This window comes from Panthera onca, chromosome C1 (assembly GCF_046562875.1).
Source record: "Panthera onca isolate mPanOnc1 chromosome C1, mPanOnc1 haplotype 2, whole genome shotgun sequence".
In the NCBI taxonomy this organism is placed as follows: domain Eukaryota; kingdom Metazoa; phylum Chordata; class Mammalia; order Carnivora; family Felidae; genus Panthera; species Panthera onca.
The window spans coordinates 158,253,676-158,272,577 of NC_138346.1; the positions used below are offsets into that span (position 1 = coordinate 158,253,676).

At 35.0% G+C, this 18,902-nt stretch overlaps 1 protein-coding gene across 2 annotated transcripts in view; it reads left to right on the forward strand.

Moving 5' to 3' along the window:
* ASB17 (ankyrin repeat and SOCS box containing 17) overlaps positions 1-18,902 on the forward strand; it is a 68,381-nt gene that overhangs the window by 5,200 nt on the left and 44,279 nt on the right. Inside the window, exons 2-3 of one of the 2 annotated variants that reach the window (XM_060622242.3) lie at positions 12,670-12,949; positions 14,897-15,183. In XM_060622242.3, the coding sequence (XP_060478225.1) occupies positions 12,670-12,949; positions 14,897-15,103 (487 nt within the window). In that variant the 3' untranslated portion in view covers positions 15,104-15,183. Of the gene's footprint in view, positions 1-12,669; positions 12,950-14,896; positions 15,184-18,902 lie in introns of those variants that run through there. The other variant, XM_060622243.3, reaches the window with a different exon arrangement.

Consider the following 18,902-nt stretch of genomic DNA (forward strand, 5'->3'; position numbering starts at 1 on the left):
ATTCAACTTAATAATTTAAGTTGAATAACAAAACATTGTAATTAGAAAAGAAGCATCAAAAAGAGAGAAGTGTTAATTTCAGATTTCTAAATTTTAAGACTGGTTGATGTTTGTATTAGTTTTCTCTTACTGTTGTAATAAAATTGCTACAAACACAGTGGCTTAAGATGATACAAATGTATTCTTTTATAGTTCTGGAGGTCAGAAGCCCAAAATGAGGTTACTGGGCTAAAATCTTTCTAGTGGCTCTTCAGGAGAATCTGTTCCCTACCGAGCTTCTAGAGGCTGCCTGAATTCCTTGGTTCATGGCCTCTTCCTCCATCTTCAAAGTCAGCACTGTAGAGTCATAACTCCTTCACTGGCTCTGCTTCTACTGTTCTCTGACACTTCTTGTAAGGACCCCTGTGATTTCATTGGGTCCACCTGCATTATCTACCATCTTTTTTTTAATGTTTATTTATTTATTTTGATGGGGGGGGAGGGGCAGAAAGAGAGAGACAGAGAGAGAGAGAGAGAGACAGAGAGAGAGAGAGAGAGACAGAGAGAGAGAGAGAGAGAGAGAGAATTCCAAGCAGGCTCTACTCTCAATGCAGAGCCCAATGCAGGGCTCAGTCTCACAGACTATTAGATTATGACCTGAGCTGAAATCAAGAGTTGGAGGCTTAACCAACTGAGCCACCCTAGCACCCCTCAAGATCCTTATCTTAATTACATCTGCAAAATCCATTTTGCCATTTTGAGAGGCATTATTCAGTCTACCACAATGGTCATACCACAAACCTGTCAAGATTATTACAAAGGATCTAAAAAGCCAGGTTGGGACATAGGAGTTTGCATTACCTAAGAGATATCCAGGTACAGATAAGCAGTAGGTGATTAGATAGTGTCATGCTTCAGTCTCTTTCTTTTACATTCCACATCTTGTATGTCAGGATATCTGTTGGTTCTACCTTCAAACAGTATACAGAATCTGACTATTTCTACTGTTATTGGCTGGCACCAAGTAATTTTCCTCCTCATATCTCAGAATAAATTCTCAACAAATATAAGATCACATTGCTTTTCTACTCAAAATCTCCAATGGCTCCTCCATTCCACTTAGAGTAAAAGATGAAGTCCTTTCAGTGATCTACAAGGCTCTACATGATGTGGCATCCCATTATCTCTGTTCTTGTTTCCTACTACTCCTCAGCCTTGTCACTCTTTCAGCCACACTGGCTCCCTTACTCTTCCCTCACCACTCCAGGAACACTCACCTGCCTTAGGGTCCTTAAATATCCAAGTGGTCAATTTCTTGATCTCCTTATTCTTCATCCAAATGTCATCTCTCAGTAATTCCCTCTCCTATCATCCTATTTTAAAATTGGAAAATACCCTCAGTACACCCTCCAGCACTTTCACAATTCCTACACTGCTCTACTTTTTTTCTTATCAAGTCTTCTAACATATTATAAAATTTGCTTTTCTGCGATGTCTATTCTGTATTGTCTGTTTTCTCTCACTACAATACAAGCAGGAAAGTAGGCATCTTTATTATTTTCATTCACATATCCCGAGCACCTCAAACAGTATTTGGCATACAATATGCATTCAATAAATATTTGTTGAATAAGTTAATAGACAGTAATTAAAGTTATGGTCATGGATGAAATTGCCTAAGAACATAAATCAAATGAATTAGTCAAAAGGCCATATCTTCTTTACTTATGTTAAGTGGAAAGAAAGAGAAACCAGTAAAAGATCATTGACAAGGAATAGCCAAAGAGGCAGGTGGATAGCTTGGTGAAAACAGCCTTACTAAGTTAGGACAAAACGTAGCTCCAAGAAAGTCAACTGTGCTAAATATCAGAAATAAGATTATTATAGAGAAGCATCTCTTAAATTTAGTGGCTAAAAACTAAAGGAGAAGGAGTAGGAAAAAGTAGAAATAATTAGTATAGCTACAAAACTGAATCATTCTCTGCATGTCTATATGGAAATATTATGCCCCATTTAATAAGCATATATGACAGGTTTTCAGACACAGAGGGTTCAGTTCATTAACTTCACATTTAAAAACTAATTCTTGCTGTGCTCGCCTTACTCCATCCATATAAGTATTGCCATAATTAACTGTCAGTACAGATTAAGCAAATTTTGGTTTATAGTAACATGCTCTTTAAACATGAGGATTAATCATGTCATTTGGGTACAGATTAGACTTTTAAATCTCATTTTAAACCTATTTGAGTTTTAGTTATGTTTTCAACATTTGTGGTCTAAAATATCTTCTAAAGGTAGTATCAATATTAATGACTTAAAATCAACTAATATCTCTAAATCTTAACCAGGACCACTTGTGCTATCTTTGTCCTGTAAATCCCCTGAATTCCTATACTTACAAGATTCTTAGTCAAATATCTTAAGAGTGAGCAAGATCAGAGGTGGTTCAAGATGACAGTGTAGGAGAATCCTAAACTATCTCCTCCAGTGGATACAACATAATCTACAGCTACATATGCAACAATTCCCCCTGAAAACAAAAAACGAAAAAAAAACCCCAAAACTTAGCCAAACAGATCCTCCACAACGAAAGATTAACAGGCCACATTTAGATGGGTAAAAGAAGCAGAGACATTGTCTTGCCAAAACCCCACCCCCAACACGTTGACTTACAGACTGGAAGAGTCGAGAGGGATCTCACAAATAACACAGCTTCTCTGTAAAGAGAAAGGGGTTTGTGCCCCACATCAGACACTCCAACCCTTGAGACTTGCATTGGAGAGATGAACTCCCAACATATCTGGCTTTGAAACCAGCAGGATTTATGTCCAGAAGAAATAGGGCTGTAGGGAATGGAGATTCCACTCTTAGCAGACTCACAAGCAGACTCATTCACTTTGGGACCAAGTACAAAAGTTGCAGATTGAAAAATGCCTAGAGCATATGTGAAGGAGATTCATTTGCTAACCTTAAGTTATCTGCCAGAGGGGCAGAAACCTGTTGAGACTCTCCAAGAGCAAAGGTACCAGCGGGCATCTTTTCAGCATTCACCATCTACTTTGCTAGTGCCAGCACAAATAGGTACCAACCATCTTTGCACTATCCCTCTACCTTACTGTCTACAAGAAACTCATTTCATGTATAAGGACACACACAGACTGAAAGTAAGGGATGGAATAAAATGTTTCATGCAAATGGAAACCCTCCCCCACAAAAGAGTTAGGGTAGCTGTACTTATATCAGATAAAATAGACTTTAAAACAGACAAAAATGAGCATTAAATAAAAATAAAGGGGCCAATCCAAAAAGAAGATCTAACATTTGTAAATATTTATGCACTCAACATAAGAGATCTAAACTTAAAACATATATAAAAAATTGACAGCAGTAAAACAATAGAAAGGGACCCTATTTACATCAATGGATTGACCATTCAGACACAAAATCAATAAGAAAACATCAACCTTAAGTGACACATTACACCATATGGACTACACACACACACACACACACACACACACACACACACACACAGAACACTGTATACAAAAGCAAGAAAATATACATTCTTCCCAAGTACACATGGAATATTCTCCAGGATAGATTATGTTAGGTCACAAAACAAATCACAATAAATCCAAGAAGACTGAAATTATATCAAGCATCTTTTCCAACTATAATGATATGACACTATAAATAAATTATAAGAAGAACATTGGAAAAATCACAAATATGTGGAAATTTGAAAATGTACTACTGGAGTGCCAGGGGGGCTCAGTTGGCTAATTGTCTGACTTCAGCTCAGGTCATGATATCACCTTTCATGATCTCACCTTTCAGGCCCCACATCAGGTTCTGTGCTACAAGTGCAGAGACTGCTTGGGATTCTCTCTCCCTCTCTCTCTGCCCCTCCACCATGCTCATGAGCTCTCTTTCAAATAAAACTTAAAAAAAAAATGCTGCTGAACAACCAATGTGTCAACAAAGAAATGAAAGGAGAAATCAAAAAATACCTTGAGAAAGGCGCTTGGGTGGCTCAGTTGGTTAAGCATCTGACTTCAGCTCAGGTCACGATTTCATGGCTCAGGAGTTCTAGCCCCGTGTAGGGCTCTGTGCTGCTCTGTGCTGCTGGAGCCTGCCTGGAGTCTCTCTCTGTCCCTCCACTGCTCATGCTTTCTCTCTCTCTCAAAAACAAATAAACATTAAAAGAATTTTTTTAACACCTTGAGATAAATGAAAATAGAAATACAACTTACCAAAATCAATGAAATGCAGCAAAAGCAGTTCGAATTGGGAAGATTATAGTGATACAGGCCTACTTCAAAAAAAACCAAAACCAAAAACAAAAAACAAGACAAATCTCAAATAAACTAACTTTACACCAAAAGGAACTAGAAAAAGAAAAACAAAGCTCAAAGCTATGAGAAGGACATAATATCAGAGCAAAAAATAAATGAAATAAAAACTAAAAATAAAACAAAAAAAGATCAATGAAACTAAGAACTGGTTCGTTGAAAAGATAAACAAAACTGACAAAACTTTAGTCAGATTCATCAAGAAAGAGTCCAAATAAAAAAGTCAGAAATGAAAGAAAAATTACAACTGACACCAAAGAAATACAAAGGATCATAAGAGATAGTTATGAACAATTACACATCAACAGTCAACAACCTAAAAGAAATGGATAAATTCCTAGAAACTGTCTTCCAAGACTGAATCATAAAGAAATAGAAAGCCTGAATAAACCAAATACTAGTATGCAGATTGAATCAATAATCACAAACCTCCCAACAAACAGAAGTCCAGGACCAGAAGCTTTACTTGAGTTCTACTAAATATTCAAAGAAGATTAGATACCTATCCTTCTCAAACCCTTCCAAAAACTGAAAATGAGGGAACACTTCCAAACTCATTTTACAAGGCCAGAACTACCCTAATGGCAAAACCAGACACAGACACTGAAAATAAAAATAAAAACTGAAATAATAGAAATAGAAATAATAAAAGAAAACAGCCCAATATCTCTGAAGAACATGGATGCAAAAATCCTCAATAAAATATTAGTAAGCCAAATTCAGCAATACATCAAAAGGATCACACATCATGATCAAGTAGGATTTATTACAGGGATGCAAAGATGGTTCAATACCTGCAAATCAATCAACATAAAATATCTCATTAACAAAATGAAGCATGAAAATTATATGATCATCTAAATAGATGAAGATAAAGCATTTGAAAAACTGAACATCCATTTATGATTTAAAAAACCCAACACAGTGGGTATAGACAGAAGGTACCTCAACATCATAAAGACTGTATATGACAAACCTACAACTAACATCATACTCAATGCTGAAAAGCTGAAAGCTTTTCCTTTTAGATAAGGAACAAGACAAGGATACCCATTCTCAACACTTTTAGTCAACATGGTATTAAAAGTCGTAGACAGAAGAATTAGGTAGGTAGGTGGGTAGGTAGGTAAGTTAATTAATTAATTAATTAATTAATTAAAAGACATCCAAATTGGAAAGGAAAAAGTAAAACTGTCACTATATGTAGATGACATGATTTTCATTTACAAAGCCCTAAAGATTCCACCAAAGTAGTTAAAACTAATAAACTCAGTAAAGTTGCCATGTATAAAATCAATACACAAAAATCTGTTGTGGTTTTAAATACTGACAATGAACCATCAGCAAAACAAATTAAGAAAACAATCTCATTTACAACTGCTTCAAAAAGAATAAAATACCTAGAAATAAATTTAACCAAGGTGGTGAAAGATCTGTACTCTGAAAATTATAAGACACTGATGAAAGAAACTGAACAAGATACAAATAAGTAGAAAGATACTCTGTGCTTATGGATTGGAAGAATCAATATTATCAAAATGTTCATATGGTAATCTACAGATTCAATATGATCTCTATCAAAATTTGAATATCATTTTTCACAGAATTAGAACAACTCTAAAATTTGTATTGAACCAGAAAAGATCTTGAATAGTGAAAGTGGCCTTGAAAAAGAAAAAAAAAAAACTGGATGCATCATGCTCCCAGATTTCAAACTATTATTAAAAAGATAATAATCACATCACAACAGTATGGCATTATCATAAAAACAGACACATACATCAATGGAACAAAAGAGAGAGCCCAGAAATAAACCCATGCATATATAGTTAATTAATTTTATGAAAAAGGAGACAAGACTATATAATGGGAAATGATAGTGTCTTCAATAAATGATGTTGGAAAAACTGGTCAGACACAAAAGAATGAAACTGGACCACTGTCTTACACCACACACAAAAATTAACTCAAAATTGACTAAAAACCTGAATGTAAGACCAGAAACCACAAAACTCCTAGAAGAAAACACAGGCAGTAATTTCCTTGACATTATTCTTGGCAATATTTTTTACAATCTGACTCCAAAGACAATATCAACAAAAGCAAAAGTAAGCTAAAAAGCTTCTGCATAGTGAAGCAAATCATCAACAAAACAAAAAGGTAACCCACTGAATAGGAAAAAATACTTGCAAATGATATATCTGATAAGGGGTTATTATCCAAAATATATAAAGAACTCATTCAACTCAATTTTTAAAAATTGTATTAAAAAGAAGTAAAGGATTGGGCACCTGGGAGGTTCAGTCAGTTAAGTATCCGACTTCAGTTCAGGTCATGATCTCACAGCTCATTCAAGCCCTGGGTCAGGCTCTGTGCTGACAGCTCAAAGCCTGGAGTCTGCTTGGGATTCGGTGTTTCCCTCTCTCTGCCCCTCCCCTGCTTGCACTCTCTCTCTCTCTCCCAGTTAAAAAAAATAATAATAAACATTAAAAAATTTTTTTAAATGGGAAAAGGATCTGAAGAAACATTTTTCGAAAGATATACAGATGACTAACAGGCACATGAAAAGATGCTCAACATCAGTAATCAGGGAAATGCAAATCAAAACTATGAGATATCATTTCACACCTGTCAGAATGGCTGTTATCAAAAAGACAAAAATTAACAAGTGTTGTCAAGGATATAAAGAAAAGGAAACCTCTTATGCAGTATTGGTGGGAATGAAAATTGGTGCAACCACTATGGAAAACAATATGGAGGTTCCTGAAAAAATTAAAAATAGAACTGCCATATGAGCCAGCAATTCTACTTCTGGGTATTTACCTGAAAAAAACAAAACAAAACAAAACAAAAACAAAAACCCAAATTCAAAAAGATACATGCACCCCTTTGTTCATGACAGCATTATTTACAATAGCCAACATATAGAAACAACATAATGTCTATCGATGGATGAATGGATAAAGGAGATGTATTCAAAAGACCCTGAAGCCAAAGCAATCCTGAAAAAGAAAAACAAAACTGGAGGCTTCAGGATTCCAGATTTCAAGCTATATTACAAAGCTGTAGTCATCAAGAGAGTATGGTACTGGCACAAAAACAGACACGTGGATCAATGGAACATAATAGAAAACCCAGAAATGGACCCACAGCTATACAGTCACCTAATCTTCAACAAAGCACGAAATAACATACAAAAGAAAAAGAGTCTCTTCAACAAATGGTGTTGGGAAAACTGGACACTGACATGTAGAACAATGAAAGTGGAACACTTTCAGCACTGGATGCTGTATGTAAGTAATGAATACAGAAAAATAAATTCAAAATGGATGAAAGACCTAAATGTGAGACAAGAAACCATCAAAATACTAGAGAACACCAGCAGTGACCTCTTTGACCTTGGTCACAGCAACTTCTTACTAGACACATTGCCAAAGGCAAGGAAAATAAAAGCAAACATGAACTATTGGGCTACTGGGACTTCATTAAGATAAAAAGCTTCTGCATAGCGAAGGAAACAATCAACAAAACTAAAAGGCAGCCTATGGAATGGGAGAAAATATTTGCAAATAACTTATCTGATAAAGGCTTAGTATCCCAAATCTATAAAGAACTTACAACTCAACACCCAAAAACCAAATAACCCAGTTAAGAAATGGGTTAGTATATGAATAGATACTTTTCCAAAGAAGACATCCAGATTGCTAACAGACACATGAAAAGATGCTCAACATCACTCATCATCAGGGAAACACAAATCAAAACCATGAGATAGCATCTCACACATGTCAGAATGACAAAAATTAACAACACGAGAAACAACAGGTGTTGGTGAGGATGCAGAGAAAGGGGAACCCTCTTACACTGTTGGTAGAAATGCAAACTGGTACACTTTGGAGAATAGCATGGAGGTCCCTCAAAAAACTAAAAATAGGGGTGCCTGGGTGACTCAGTTGAGCATCTGATTCTTGATTTGGCTCAGGTCATGAGCCCCATATCACAGTCCATGATGACAGTGTGGATCCTGCTTGGAATTCTCTTTCTCCCCTCTCTCTGCCCCTCCCCTGCTCATCTGTCTCTCTCTCTCTCTCTCTCTCAAAAATAAATAAACTTAAAACAAACAAACAAAAAGCACACTAAAAATAGAACTACCCTATGATCCAGTAATTGTACCATTAGGTATTTACCCAAAGGATACAAAAATACAGATCTGAAGGGTACATGCACCCCAATGTTTATAGCAGCATTATCAACAATAGCCAAACTATGGAGAGAGCCCAAATGTCCATCAATTGATGAATGGATAAAGAAGATGAGAAATAGATATACAGATATATAGATACATAGATATAGAAAATATAGATACATAGATAGATAATGGAATATTACTCATCCATCAAAAAGAATGAAATCTTGCCATTTGCAATGATGTGGATGGAGCTAGTTATGCTAAGTGAAATAAGTCAATCAGAGAAAGATAAATACCACATGATTTCACTTATATGTGGAATTTAAGAAACAAAACAGATGAACATAAGGGAAGTTGGGGAGAAGAGAAGAGAGGGAAATAAACCACAAGAGATTCTTAATGACAGAGAACAAACTATGGGTTGACAGAGGGAAGTGGGTGGGAGATGGGCTAGATGGGTGATGGGTACTAAGGAGGACACTTGCTGTGATGATGAGCACTGGATGCTGTATGTAAGTGATGAATTACTGAATTCTACTGCTAAGGGGCCAGTAGTCCACTGTATATTAATTAACTAAAATTAAAAAAAAAGATGTGATACACACACACACATTGAAATATGACTCAGACATAAAAAAGAATGAAATCTTGCCATTTGCAACAACATGGAATGATCTTGAGGGTATTATGCTAAGTGAAATAAGTTAGAGAAAGACAAATACCATATGATTTCACTTAAATACAGAATCTAAAAAACAAATCAAACATGCAAACAAAACTTATAGACACAGAACAGGTTGATGGTTGCTAGAGTGAAGAGGGGTTAGGGGTAGGTGGAATGGGTAAGGGGGTCAAGAAGTATAAACTTCCAGCTTAAAATAAATAACTCATGGCAATGTAACTTATAACATGATTACTATAGTCAATAATATTTTATCACATGTTTGAAAGTTGCTGAGAGTAGATCTTCAAAGTTCTCATCACAAGAAAAAAATTTTTATAACTTTTCATGAGGACAGATGGTAACTAGACTTATTGTGATATTCATTTCACAATGTATACAAATATTGAATAATTATTTTGTAGACCTGAAACTAATATGATGTTATATATCAATTATATTTCATCAAAAAAGATTTAAAAAAAGAGCAAGATGAATAAATCAGATTGTCTTTGAAAAATGGAAATAATTGTGCCTCACTAAAAGTCTTGTTAGATCCAGAAACCACCAAATAAATTTAATTATATATATATATATATATATATATATATATATATATATATATATATTTCTGAATAATAGTAAAAAATCAATTAATAAATATTTAAATGTCTACTCTAGGGTAAGATTATAGGAATTTTGGGATATAATAGTGGATTAACCAGACAAAAAATTGTTGCCTTTGTGAAGATTTGATTTTTTTGCTCATCTTGCTTACCTATTTATTTTGAAGATGAGAAAATGAAAGATTAGAGACAATAAACAAGTTGTCCAAAATGATATGGGCTTAATGGAGGAATATACAAAGTGTCACATAAAGAGGAAGGTTAGGTCATCAAAGAAATCTTCACAAGAGTTTATTAGAGTCTTATACGATGAGCAAGACTTGTCCCAGAATTGAAAAGGGAGGGCAAGAGCATACAAATCAATGTGAAAAAGATGCATGCAATAGTTTTGGGAAAGTGAGTACCAATAAGCAAGGTAGGGAATGCAGAAGGAGAAGTAGTTTAGGAGTTCAAATTGAGATACATATTGGAAGTATGTGTGAAAAAGATGAGATGTCCAGGGCAATACTGATCTGGAGATGATTCCCATGTGCACATTTACATACAGAACTTAGAAGCATATATTCAGTATCACTGGCAGAGTTACAGCAAAAACCCACTCTTTAATTTCTAATATACTACTCTCTACTACACCACACTGTTTTTTTAAATCACAAAATCTTGGCATTTCCAGACTCAGTGAAGCTTTGGAGATGAACTGGTTGGTCTAGTGATTTTCAAATGGTTCTCCTGGAGCTCCTTGGGAATTACTACAAGGGAGGTATTTAGGACTTCTAAACACACTTCAACCAGAGAACTTATCAAACACAAAACATTCATTTTATACAGTTAGTTCAGGTATGATAATCCTCCAGTGTTGCTTTATGCATATAAATGAAACATTCCTTCCAATCTTTTCATTGATAAATACCCACTAATCCTTCAAATCTTAGCTCCAGGATAACCTATAAATAATTGTTATTCCAGGTAAAGCGCTCCCCTTCAGCGCTTTTATAGCACACAAGAATGTTTCTATCCTAGCAATTATCATTTTGTGTTGTATTATTGAATTATTTATCCATTTTCCTTACTAGACTATGATAAGCATCTTGATATGAAGGACTGTAACTTTCATCTCTGTATATCTAGTACTCAGTACACTCTGGAAAATCAAGTGTTGAATAAATTAACTAATCATGAACAAATGAATACATAAATGCATGAGAAAACAAAGACTCAGGGAGGTGGACTGACCCAACACCATAGAGCTAGTTAGGAGAATCAAAACCTAAAATCTAGAACCCTTAAATCTCCATTGTCTACCACATTATACCATGTTGCCTCCCTTATTAAGTACATGCGATCTTTAAGTTCCTCATTTTGAATAATGCTTTCCTTGCTCTACATAGTTGTCCAAAACCAGTATTTATAGTTTATGTGCTGTTCTGCAAAACATATTAGTATTTTATTAGACCAATCAAGAGAATTCCAGAGACAAAAGATCATGAATGAAATTTCCATTTCTTTAGTCCTATAAGTTATTTTTATTTGGCCAAATCAAGGCTTGATAATATAAAATCCCCTGTGGGGGTGCCTGGCTGGCTCAGTGCATTAAGCACCTGACTTTTAGTTTCAACTCAGGTCATGATCTTGAGGTTCATAAAATCAAACCCCGAGTCTGGCTCTGCACTGACAGTGGGGAGCCTGCTTGTGATTCTCTCTCTCCCTCTTTCTCTGCCCCTCCCCCTCTAGCATGCACTTACACTCTCCAAATAAACTTTAAACAAATATATAAAATCCCCTGTAGTTGGTTATACCATGTCCTATCTACATATAGAGACCAATTGATTAGCAAACATAAATGTCCATTAACTGAAAGAATTGCAAAGACTACCTCAAATTAGAAAAAATAAAAAATAAAACTTTCATTGCTTAAACCTACCTGCAATTACCAACTCTAATTTTATTAAAGCAAAAAAAAAAAAAAAAAAAATAGGGGATACATAGGTGGCTAAATTGGTTAAATGTCTGACTTTGAAATGTTGATTTTGGCTCAGATTATGATCTCACAGTTTGTTGGTTCAAGCCCTGAGTCAGGCTCCATGCAGTGCAGAGCCTGCTTGGGATTACTGCATCGCTCCCTCCCTCCCTCTCTCTCCCCCCCTTCTCAAAATAAAGTGAATAAAAAAATAGAATTAAGGTAATTGCACTTATTCTTTTCTCATCTAATCTCCAAACTCAATTCACGACTGATATATGATCAAGAAGAAAAGCAAACAAAAAAATTGTGTTCTTTTAATAAAGTGAAATTTTAAAAAAGCCTTTTTCCCTTTTCTGTTTTAAATTTTCCAGAGCTACATGACTTTTATAATACTGGTTCTAGTAACAATGGATTTCTCCAATGAGAAACAAAATTGCTATTACTAAAAGTAAACACTTTCCACACATTTAAATCTTTTTTTGTTTGTTTTTACAAGTTCAAAGTTTAAATGTGTAATAAGGATTTTCTTATTTTTTAATTTACAGTTTGGTCTAGATTCATAGAGTGAAAAACCCTTGTTAAGACATACATAAAGGTAGGGGCGCCTGGGTGGCTCTGTCGGTTAAGGGTCCAGCTTGATTTCGGCTCAGGTCATGATCATTTAATGGCTCATGAGATACAGCTCTGTCAGTGCAGAGCCTGCTTGGGATTCTCTCTCTCTCAAAATAAATAAATATATTTTTAAGTCATATATAAGGGTAAAGTTACGTTAAAAGTTATTTAAGACATTTAATACTTAAGATAATATTATTATTTTCCCATTACTGTTAAGAAAAAATGTTTACCATGTTTCTTAATTCTGTATTCAATGAAGTTTTTGTTTGTTTGATTCACAGAACTTTCACACCAGTATACTGTCCAAGCCCACTAAGTGGTATTACACCTCTACTCTATGTAGCTCAGACAAGACAATCTACTATCTTAAAAATACTCCTGCAATATGGAATCTTAGAAAGAGAAAAAAACCCTATCAACATTGTGGTAACAATATTGCTCTACCCTTCAAGAGTGAGAATAATGGTTGATCATGAATTAGTAGACATCCAGGAAGATGCCAAAACATGTTTACAGCTATGTTCCAGAGTGCTTTCTGCCATTTCAATTAGGGAAATAGAGGTAAGCAAAATACTGTTCTTTGCATGTAGGCTCAAATATTGATCAATTTTAAGATTAAGTTGTGAGACAAGAATGAAGTTAATTTCTAATCTATGAACTATATCCAGTGAAAGATTAATCATTGAGTGTAGGCTTTTAAATTAAAAATAGGTAAAATCTAAATTATCTCAGACCTTAGTCCTTTATTTTATAATTTTGTCTTCTAAATATGAAATAATTTTAGCCCTTTATTTTACAATTTTGTCTTCTAAATATGAAATCATTTAAAAAGTTAAATCTATAGTTTTAGTAGTTACTAAGTAGGTATGTATTATTACATTCTAATTACATAACAACCTGTGTTCATTAGGATTTCTATGTCTTAACACAATAAAATAAAAATTTAATAGACCCTTTTGAAGAATATTTTAAAATGAGAGATTTTTTTCTCACAATCACATGCTGAGAAATAAAAATATAAAGGCTTAAAATATTTGTGCAACTGAAAATATCTGTCCCTCGGGGTGTCCGAGTGGCTCAGTTGGCTGAGCATCTGACGTTGGCTCAGGTCATGATCTCACCGTTCATGGGTCTGAGCCCCATGTTGGTTTTGTGCTGACAAGGTGGAGCCTGCTTTGGATTCTCTGTCTCCCTCTGCCTCTGTCCCTCCCCACCCCCCCCCCCCACATGTGTGCTTTTTCTCTCAAAAATAAACATTAAAATTTTTTTTAAAAAATATCTATCCCTCAGTTTTATAAGCAGAGACTATTTTGCATACCTTAGCAATGATCCCAAGCACTGAGCTCAGTGCTAAGCATATACCGTTCTTTAATTAGCTGATTATTGAATAGATAATAAAATATTATATATCTTTATTTATTTTTAATGTTTATTTATTTTTGAGAGAGACAGAGACAGAATGTGAGTGGGTTAGGGGCAGAGAGGGAGGGAGACACAGAATCCGAAGCAGGCTCCAGGCTCTGAGCTGTCAGCACAGAGCCCCATGTGGGGCTTGAACTCAAGAGCTGTAAGAGCATGACCTGAGCTGAAGTTGGACACTCAACCGACTGAGCCGCCGAGGTGCCCCTCATATATCTTTTAAATAAAGTCTGTAGGGTGTAGGTTCTATTGGAGAAATATCTCTGTAATACAGCAATGTCTTTTACTCCTAAGTCAACCGCATTAGCATTTGACTTCTAGAAGTAAATCTTTAAAAGGGATATCCTAACTAAAACTTAAAATGTATCGTTTCATTTCGTTAAGCCTCCTATCAGGACTTCTCATGGTTTAGCAGTATTCTACAATAGTATCACCTAAGGGGACTTTTAGAATTTACGTTGTTTGTACCCAACCTTAGATGAACTGAATGAATATTTCTGGAGTAAAATCTCAGTGTTGGTATATTTTAAAATCCCCTAGATAATTCAGTGTATAGCCAAGTTGACAACACTACTCTGGAAGGAAAAGCTGATAAAACTTAAGTGTGTGATTTGTCTAAAATGAAAAACATACAGATTCATAGTTGTAAGAAATTATGTTTTGTGTCCTTAGACATATTATTTAAACTTTATATATCATTGTGAGAGTAAAATGGGAATAAAAATACTTTGGAAAAATGCTTTGGAAAAAATATAAGGGTTATATAAATTTAAAATCTATTTCTATTTTAATCTTTATTTATTTTTGAGACAGAGACAAAGTGTGAGCAAGGGAGGTAGCTGAGGGGAAGGAGACACAGAATCAGAAGCAGGCTCCAGGCCCTGAGCTGTCAGTACAGAGCCCGACACAGGGCCCGAACTCATGAACTGACTCAGGTCAGATCATGACCTGAGCTGAAGTTGGATGTTTAACCAACTGAGCCACCCAGGCGCCCCTATTTTCTGAATTTAAATACAAAATAAAAATATTGATAATTTGAACTAAACAATGATTAATGTTACAAAATTAAAATATCTCTCCTTTCTTCAGACACAACTAAGTTTAGGAAGACGTCCAATTATTTCTAACTGGCTGGACTACATTCCTTCAACAAGATACAAAGATCCATGTGAACTATTACATCTTTGCAGAATAACCATCAGGGCTCAACTATTGACCAACAATATGCTCCCAAATGGAATATTTTCACTTCTAATACCAGTTCGTCTGCAGAACTACCTGAATTTAGAAAGTTAATACACATCTGTGTCCTGAACTCTTTAAGGTACTCACCATTGTATGGTTTAGAAGTTAATAAACTATTAACTTCATATAAATTCTTATTGCACTGAATATTCCATTAGAGGGTCGCCTATGTGGCTCACTTGGTTAAGCGCCCGACTCTGGCTGAGGTCATGATCTCACAGTTCATGAGTTTGAGCCCTGCATCAGGCTGTCTGCTGTCAGCACAGAGCCTGCTTCTGATCCTCTATTTCCCTCTCTTTGCCCCTCCCTGCTTGCACTCTCTGTCTGAAAAATAAATGGACATTTAAAAAAAAAGGAAATAGAATTTTGGGGTGCCTGGGTGGCTCAATCGGTTGAGCATCTGACTCATGATTTTGGCTCAGGTTAGATCCCAGAATCATGGGATCGAGCCCCAATTTGGGCTCCGCACAGGGCGTGGAGCCTGCTTGGGATTCTCTCCCTCTCTCTCTCTTTCTCTCTCTTTCTCTCTCTCACCCCCCTTTTTTCTCTTCCCTTTTCCCCCACTCACACTCTTTATAAATATAATTTCACATGACACTCTAAATAAATCAACTTTAAATCAATATATGGCTCTACCTTTCTATATAGTGGAACAAATTATATGTTTTTTGTTATATTTTAGATTTACCTTTTTAATCTGTTCTTTAAAATCATTCTTGTGGGGTGCCTGGGTGGCTCAGTCGGTTGAGCGTCCGACTTCAGCTCAGGTCATGATCTCACAGTTCGTGAGTTTGAGCCCCACGTCGGGCTCAGTGCCGACAGCTCAGAGCCTGGAGACTGCTTCTGATTCTGTGTCTCCCCCTCTCTCTGCCCCTTCCCTGCGCTCTGTCTCTGTCTAAAATAAATAAACATTAAAAAAATTTAAAAAAATCATTCTTGTTATTTACGGAAATTTTGGTCTAATAATATTAATGTTCTGAAGCTTCTAAGCTTAGTATCTTCTAAGCTAGGTAATATTTTATATTGTGCATTCCTATCAACAAGTATTTATTAAATTCCTTTGCAAATAAAATATTGTGCTTGGTAGTAGGGAATAGTCAAGGAAATTAAGCTATGATTCCTTTTTTGTCACAAAAAATACGAGGTGAAGAATTAGCCAATAAATGGTGGGGGTCAGGAACAGGATGACAGAAATGTGTAATATTTAGAAATAACTAGACTCAAATAACAATATTGAGCTTTGGTGTTTGGTATGTGATACTTCTAAATACTATACCAGTAGTATATTTTTAGTTGAGATATAATTGACATATAACATTAGATTACTTTCAGGTATATAACATGATTCAATATATGGATATATCGCAAAATGATCACCATAATAAGTCTAGTTAACATTCATCATGATATATAGTTACAATTTTTTTTCTTGTGATGAGAACACTTAAGATCTACTCTCAGCCACTTTCAAATATGCAATAATTATTAACCATAGTCACCATTCTATATATTACATCCCCAGGACTTATTTATTTTATACTTGGAAATTTGTACCTTTTTACTACATTTACCCATTTCACCCACCCCCAAACTATGTGGAATTTGGTACAAAGAAAGCAAAGAATAATTTTTATCCAATATGATGTCAGAACGAAAATATTAATTAAATCTGTATGTTCTTTGGTTACAAAGAAATTTAACTTTAAAAAATAAATGTATTCTGCAATATTTTTTAGCTTATTTATTTTTGAGTGTGGAGGATACTAGACTTTTCTCTGTATAACTATGTGGTCAAACTGCTGCAACACACAGAAGAAAACTGGGAGACAATTCTCCATGGGTCTCTCATGTTTCTGCCTGTCTTATGAGCAGAGGTATTACCTGCCTTATACTTGACTACCTTTTTAAGGATGTGTGTATAATAAACACCCTTGGAAGATAGAGACAGGGTCTCTCTCTGAACAGAGGCAGGTTTGCTCAGTGTCTAGCATAACAAAGGTAATGTCTTCCTCTGGAAAAAAAGGTTGAGCAGGTTTGCTAGAAGCTCATTATAAAAGTTTCCCTAGCTTGGAGTTTCTCAGCCATAGTATAAATCCCCTGTGTACATATCTAACCAGACCACTTCATGTCTTAGAAGATGGGGATACCTGGAACCAACACAAACATGAAGCTCATGCCGCATCATGTGCCATTAGCAATAAAGTCTTTTGTTTCTGAGCCAAAACTCTTTTGTCTTCTGACAGCAAACACAAAATTGTCATAAGCTAAACTGCTACTTTGTAAGTAAGGTAAAAATATCAGACGCTTCACAGTTCTTTTCTTTTTAATCAAGGTGTAATTGACATATAACATTATATTAGTTTCTGGTATATGACAGAGTTATTCTGTAAGTCTAGTTACCATCTATTACCATACACAGTTATATCTTAATAGTTCTTGACAATTAAAATCTGTTTCCCACCTCATCACTGTGTATTTTAGGATCCATTCTAGTAGATTATGGCACTTAGTAGCTGTTTTCACTGTCTACTTGCAATCTGGGGACTATCAAAATTTTGACAATTTATAGGAAAAGAGTATTCATTCTGATCCTATAGCTAACCAACTGTGTGATTTAAACTTCTAAAGAATAGAATGGAAATAGCAAAGTAGCAATATAACCAGATCATTTGTTTTTCCTTTCCTTCCATTTTCATTCCTATGAGGTACAAATGCATTACAGGATTGAATTTATACACTTAACTAAAGTACATTTAATTACAATTGAGCACATTTTAAGCTCATAAATATGCACAAAGGAAGTTCATACTACATACACACTATTAACATTTGAATATTTTTTTAACACTAGCATATAAAATAGTGATTTAATTTGGTTAAAAAGGTCAGACTAGTTTTTGCTTGCTAAAGAATTATCAGAATAGCTTTAAAATCTAATTACTCACCTATATTACTCACCTAGATACTCAGGTATCTATCTAATTACATACCTATTGGAATGACTAAAATTAAAAAAAAAAAACAACTGATAAAACCAAGTGCTACAGAACATGTGGGACATTCTCATCCTTAGCTGATGGGAATGCAAAATGGAACAGCCACTTTAGAAATCAGTTTGGGGAACTCTTATGAAGTTAAACACATATTCTACTCCTATTTAACCTATGTAAATTAAAACAACACTAACACAAGAATCTATGCATGAATGTTTTTTAACAGTTAATTCATAATTGCCAAAAACTGGAAACCCAACTGTCCTTCAATGAGTGTACAGGTAAAACTATGGCACATATAAATAATGAAATACTAGTCAGCAATAAAAGAGCACAACAACATGGACAAATTCTAAAATGCATTATGCTGGGCAAAAGTAGCCAGTCTCAAAAAGTTCCATCCTATAGGATTCCATTTGTTGGACATTAAGGAAGAAACAAAACTACTGGGATGGAATGCTTAATTTCCAGTGATTGCTGGGTTAAAGTCAGGGGTCAGGGAAGGATCTGACAAAAAAAGGACAATACTAAGGGAATGATGTGAAGGTGAAGGAATTGTTCAGTATTTGATGAAGAAACTGATCATGGTAGTGATTTCATGAAGCCATAAATATGCTAAAATTCATATAACTTTATACAAAAAAGAGTTAACTTTACTGTATGTAAATTTAAAAATAAATGCATGACTCCCAGGCATGAGGATAAGCTGCCATTTCCTTCTACTCTACATCCTTTAACCCTAGACTTGAAAGAGACTGCTTTATGTGAGGAGAAAGGTAGGACAGACTAAAAGAATGGCTTTGAGGCGGAAATTAAAGGAGTTTGCTACGTTATGAACATTTATCTTAAAAAGCTTG